Below are 6,436 nucleotides of genomic sequence, written 5' to 3'. Positions count from 1 at the left end.
TGCTTCTTCCATGTGGGCTTTGTTGCTTCTGAGCTAGATGGTCGCTTGTTTACCTTCAGGCCTTTAAGACCCCAGATGCTATAACTTTTGATAGCCGGGCACCATCAGCTTTCTTCACCATCCCTTCTTGATATACACTGAATGTCATGGTATCTATGATCAACAATACCATGATGGTGCCCAGGAAGTTCTGTATAATAATTCTACAAGAGGAACTAGTGAACCAAGTGATGGTCTATTTTGAAGGCTTCTGCTACCTACGATCCCCATTTCTCAGGTTCCTCACATGAGGAGTGAGATAATTCCAAGCTCAACATGCAAATTGTTAGATAAACCCCTAGGCTCACTAGACCCTGCCCCCTGCCTCCACTAAAATGGGGGCCCTATTTGGAGTCCCTAAAGAGCTCTGTGACACTGTTGGACTACTAATTGCTAAATCGGTGGTTCAAATCGATCAGCAATTCCTCTGGAGAAAGTTGAGACTATCTTCTACCAGAAAGATTTACTGCCTTGGAGACCCTAGATCAGGTTGCAGTTAGTTGGAATCAACTTGACGACACTGGGATTGCTTTGTTTTGAAATCTAGTCTCCCATCTCCTGTAGGCCTATAGTACAGGTATGTGTTTGGGCCGGGTCCAAACTAGGCAGCCTTGTTTGGACTAAGCTGAAGCAGGTCCGGGGCCCTGCATGTGCTTCCCTGAACATCCCAAAGGTCAGCAACAGATGGCGCCAGCTAAGATAACCAGTGAAACCAGAAGTTCCAGGTTCGAAGAAAGTTGCAAACAATTCTCCCAGTTTCCAGACCCCATATGCTGATTGCCATAAATTCCTCACCACCCCTTTAAAAACCCTCGCCCCCAGCTGCTGAACATGACCTCCCCTGACCTGTTCGCCTAGGTCAGGGAACTTCGTCTGGAAGCTCCGCCCCACCCTAATAAAGCTATTTCTGTTTCTGCTGTCTGTTTCTGGTCCTGTCAGTTATGTCTGTCTGCCTCCCTGTACCTCAGTTTCACCTTTAGAGTATGCATCCGCTGGAGTATCAATCACTATTTCAAAACAGGTCAGCCACTAAAGCCCCGGGTATTGGCATTATGAAAACGTTGGACGTCCAGAATTACTCACACCAGGAATCTGTCCTGAGGACAACTCTATACCAGTGCTAGTTAGAAACTCCACTGAAGTTAGGTTAGGCTGGGGCTCTGTGTGAGGTCACCATCACCTTGGGCCCTAAGAATGAATAGCCTTCCATGCATATCATGTTTTTCACAGCAAATCTGAGAGAGGGGCACTTCTCACAAGATAAAACTTTCTGTTCGGTTTCCATATCAGTAAATCAGAGATCATAATAGTAACTGGCGAGAATGAATAAGATGCAATGCAAAATATGTCTAGTGCAATAAAACATTACTTTGCAACAAAGGATGACAAAAGTAATGAAAGCACTAAGCATACTGAGCTTTGAACTGAGGTTGGCTTTTCTAGACAGTTTTTAGTTACAATAAAGTTTTGCACCATGAGAATATACTGACATACACACAAAAATATTTAAACTTAATAATTGTTAAAAAATAAAAAACACTTCAAAACAGCAAAGCATTGATGAGGCTTTCTTCTGAAGAGAATTTTTCTACAATTGAACCAAAATGCAAACACTATTTGATTTCAAATATCAGGATTGAAAGGGTATCTGGTGTGATATATATGTTTTCATCAGAAAATAAAAAGTGGAAATTAATGTACAATGGAATAAAACTGGTTAATTCAAAATTCATAGTTTTGATTAGATTAATTTCTTGATACAAGTTTCCATGTATACAAAAAAGGGAAATAATGTGAAAAGACATGTAGCTATTCCCAGGCATTTTATGTATCCATGGTACATCTCCAATGTGAATTCTCATAATTTTAGGGAAGGCTTTTCACATGAGTAGATCCGAATGCTTAGACAGTCTGAGGAGGAAAACAAAATTCCCATAATCTTGACATTGACATTGTTTCACTGCCATGTATCTTCAGGTTTGTGGGTGGGGAAAAGGGGTTTGACATCTATCCAATGTTAGACAGTGGAACACACCTATTCAGATGTGTTCCAAAGGATGAGGGACAACAGAATATTTTTCATATTCCTTACCTTCATAAGGACTCCTTCAACTGAAAGTAAGTTTAGAGAGAGAGGAAAAATAAATACTTTTTCACGTTCTTTACATTCATGGTTTCTCTTCAATGTTAACTCTTATATGAAAAAACTGTGGAAACTAAAGGCTTTGTCACATTCGCTACATTCAAAGGACCTCTATTCACTGTGATTTCTTATACATGTAGTGCAGAATTAGAAATGGCTAAAGGCTTTCCTATATTACTCATTCATTAGCCCTCTCTCCTTTGCTCTTACATAGAAACAAGTAAAGACGTTGACACAGTACTTAGGTTCCTAAGTCCACTGTCCACTGTGAGTTCTAACATGTACAGTGAGGGATGAGGACTGACTAAAGGCTTTCCCACATTGCTTACATTCATAAGGTCTTTGTCCGTTGTGAGTTCTAGTGTGTGTAGTGAGGTGTGAGGCCTGACTAAAGGCTTTCCCACATTCCTTACATGCATAAGGCCTCTCCCCACTGTGTGTTCTAGCATGAGTCCTGAGGTGTGAGGACCGGCTGAAGGCCTTCCCACATTCCTTACATTCATAGGGTCTCTCTCCACTGTGAGATCGTCTATGTCTATTGAGGGCTGAAGAATGTCGAAAATCTCTCCCACATTCCTTACATTCATAAGGCCTCTCTCCACTGTGCGTTCTTAAGTGTCTGGTGAGGGCTGAGGAACAACTCAAGGCTTTTCTACATTCCTTGCACTCAAAGGGCCTCTTTCCATCATGAGTCCTTATATGAATTGTAAGCAGTGCGGAAAAACTAAAGGCTTTTCCACATTCCGTACATTCATAAGCCTTTGCTTTGCTGTGAGTTCTTACATGTCTAGTTAGAGAAGAGAAATAACTAAAGGGTTTTCCACATTCCTCACACTCATAAGGCTTATCTCCACTATGAAACTTTTTAGGTAACGTGACCAATGAGGAACGTGTATAGGTTTCCCAACAGTCTTTAGCTTCACGTTTATGACTTTTCACATGGGCCTGAAAGGATGAGAAACTACAGAAATCTTCACAACTTCTACACTCATGCACTCAACTTAGTGAGTGTTGCTGTCGGAGGATTCTTAAGACTGGAGATACAAATGAAGCTTTTATGACATCCCTTACATTTGTATGGCTTCTTTCCAGTAAGAGTTCTCACAGGAGTGCTTAGGGGACAGGGACAGCTGCACGTTTCCCCACATTCCTCATACGGATCAGTATCACAGCCAGCGGGAGGTCTGGCATGGTGTGAAAGTAACAAAGGATGCACAACAGATTTTCCACTCTTGGAGCATTCAAAAGGATTTACTTCCGTGGAAGCTCTTTCAATCACAGTAACATTTGTAATCCCGCTGAAGGATTTTCCATGCTGACGGCTTCCCTTACTTGCATGGAGGCTGTCTTCCACATGTCCTCTGTTGAAAGCAGGCAACAGATAGTTGTAAAATAATTTATCATCATTTCACCATAACCATACTCAATAATGTATACATTTTTTTTCCAATATGAGCTGTCTCATGTTTCTTAGGTAAAAACCTCTAGCAGAGATACTGCCATCACTCTCAACATTTCTAAAGCACAAAGCTTTCTGATAATTGGGCACAAGTGAGAAATGTTTCATATGTGACTCGTATTTCCAGGAATACTAAATTGTAAAAATATCCAAAACAAAATTTCAGCTAATTTTATATATAGATGAGGTTTCCAAAAGTTTGTGGAATGGAATTAAAAGATAATGCAAGATTGCACAAACTTTATCATCTCCATATGTGTGTATGCGTGCATGCACGAATCCACATACACACATATTTTAATATGACAACTTTTAATGATATTAGCCAGCCTTCAAAATACATACTGAACTTTTTTCTAACCTTGTTAGCCAGTGCACCACAACCTGTTGCACCTCGTAGCCCCAAATAACCCTAAATAACCATGCTATCAAAATCACTCATGTTCAACTTTTCATCTCTCCACAATTGTCATATTTAGTTTCTAAAACAGCTCTTCCTAATTCTCACTTTTTAGATTCAAAAAGAGGAATGATATTTACCCTACAAAAATTCCCTCACCACCCTAAGACCCTAAAAAGGGCTATGCTTCAGTTGTACATCCTCTCTGCCTGTAACCTCCCTGCACATGCCACCATCAGCTGTCATGCCACATACCCTTAGCACCTGTGAGTAGTACAACTCTGAATTTCTATTTTTGTGTCTTGTGGTTGAAGGGCACCCTTTTCATCCAGGACAAGCATAAACTAGATTGTAGAAGCTTGTTCCCTGTCTCCCCCACCCTCAGGTGACAGCTAAGTTGAAATCAAACCCACCCAGGATTCGCTCTTCTGAGGCCTTGTTCCTTTGTGGGAATGATACTCACCTCACATGGTTTTTAGGGTGATCTTCAATACTGTCTAATCTGCAGATTTCTCTTAACATGGAACACCAGGTGTCATTCTTCATGAGTTGCACCATGATTTGTTCACTGGATGATTTTACTCCATCATTAAAGTTTTGAGAAACTGACCCAATGATGCAAGCCGAGGTTTAAAATATGAAGCAAAACGGAAAGAAATGATTAGGAAAAAGCAGCTGTGAGCAACAGAAGACTTGGATGCACTGGGCTCTGTTGTGATTTGGCAGTGGTCAAAGAGTAATTTTGTAGGCAACACTTTCACGGAGACTTTTAGAAGGTGAGAGTGACATAAATAGGATGTAACCAGAGAGCCAAGCAGAAAGCTACGAGACACAATGTTACAGACACATTGAGAGGACCCGGAAGGACTTTCTCTCTCCGTGAACAAAGGGTGAGAGGACTAATGACAGTCAGAAGAGTTTGGTGAGGTACCTGTGAATTTCCATCTCCTCAAATCAATGTCCATAAAACAATCCCCCCCCCCAACTTATTCAAATCTAATTGCCACCTATTCAGAACAGGTCCTTCAAAAGTCTTGCTTTTTTTGTGTTTCCCAACACAGCGGTGCTGGATAAGTCTTACCGCTGCTCTCAGATCTTTCTCTCGCTTCTCTGAGAGAACAAATGTGTAGGTGGCACAGTACTCTGGGAGAAAGGCTTATCATGAAGAAAGACAGGGAAGAGCAATGAACATTTCCCTGACACTGAGCCAATACCCTGGCCTTCAGATGGGCAGGGGAGAGTTTATTTGCAACAAAATATTTGACACAATAAAAACAGTAAAGCTCTTTATAAGGACACCAAACACAAACTTGTCTATGCCCCAAAGGGACCACGGAAGCCAATGCTCACAGCATTTTAAGAGGCTCAAGGCTTTTAACCAGAAGAGATACGGAAAAGCCAGTTTAATACATGAAGTTTCATGTTCTTGTAGAAGCCAGGATATGTACATGCCATAGAGAAAAGACCACATCTGCCTAATTTGACAGTATTTCCATTTCTCACCTGAAATACTAGAGCAAGGTTATTAAGTGTATTTGTTCACTAAATGATTAAATTAAAAATAAAAAAAAGATATCCTTACCAATGGAGGCCAGGTTTCTGAAGGTTTCCATTGTCACATCTCTGTAGAGTTTCCTCTGGGCAAGTTCCAGCAAAGCCCACTCTTCTCTGGTAAAGACCACAGCCACAACCTCAATGACCATGGAGTCCTAAAAACATCCCACACATTCTGGGTCTGCAAGGTACCACATACGCCAAGGTGTACAAAAGGACGGGGGAGTTTGATGGGCCTAGGGAACTGGGAGTTCATAAAGATATGACACAAAGGCCTGTGTTCTACAAACATCTACTCTCAAGTTTAGCCAACAGCTTCTTCCCTTTGCTGTCTACGTTCACTTCCTCATTGATCGCGCATCCTGTCACATGCACTTCTAACAGATTGAAGTAATTAATATCTCCATAGTTTGAGCCCAATTAGAATCTTACTGCACTCTTTTTTATGATCTAGGAGTTAGAACACATAGCAGAAATTAAGATAAATGCTCTACAAATCATAGTCTTGTTTCCACAAGCAGATCATCACTCCCTTTTAATAATAATTTTAATAATTTGTTACTTTTTATATCAAAGTAACAATTTCACATCTTTTCATAAAACCCACAAGAACATTCCACATAAAACATGACGCACAGCGTCACAGCAGGATGCAGTAAAAAGTAATTAATAAAAACACAATGGTCCTGTAGGGCTCATCCGCCATGCATTCCCTGCATTTTCAGGACCAGTGGTGTGAATGGCGAGGCAGGGAGGGTGAAGGGAGAATGGGTAGGAAGGAGGGAACCGATTGCAAGGAACTATATGTGACCTCCTCCCTGGGGGACAGACAACCGAAAGG

General features: G+C 41.1%; 1 protein-coding gene across 1 annotated transcript; it reads right to left on the bottom strand.

Moving 5' to 3' along the window:
• Positions 1-1,849: 1,849 nt before the first annotated feature.
• LOC123522780 (zinc finger protein 239-like) lies at positions 1,850-5,744 on the bottom strand. Its single transcript, XM_045300073.1, has 2 exons — positions 5,624-5,744; positions 1,850-3,177 (listed from the first exon to the last, which is right to left on the bottom strand). Exons 1-2 carry the CDS (start codon positions 5,742-5,744, stop codon positions 2,432-2,434), a joined length of 867 nt encoding a protein of 288 aa, XP_045156008.1. The 3' UTR covers positions 1,850-2,431.
• Positions 5,745-6,436: the final 692 nt, after the last annotated feature.

Source organism: Echinops telfairi, unplaced genomic scaffold (assembly GCF_000313985.2).
Source record: "Echinops telfairi isolate 266 unplaced genomic scaffold, ASM31398v2 ScPeMD7_7459;HRSCAF=8497, whole genome shotgun sequence".
NCBI classification, from domain to species: Eukaryota; Metazoa; Chordata; class Mammalia; order Afrosoricida; family Tenrecidae; genus Echinops; species Echinops telfairi.
This window is presented reverse-complemented; position numbering and strand designations above follow the sequence as displayed.

What these genes read in the sequence shown, in the direction of transcription:
- LOC123522780 (XM_045300073.1), bottom strand. Translation starts at nt 5,744, where the DNA reads ATGGTCATTGAGGTTGTGGCTGTGGTCTTTACCAGAGAAGAGTGGGCT. An exon ending in CAGAAACCTGGCCTCCATTG is followed by an intron (nt 3,178 to 5,623) that starts GTAAGGATATCT and finishes CACTAAGTTGAG; the next exon opens with TGCATGAGTGTAGAAGTTGT.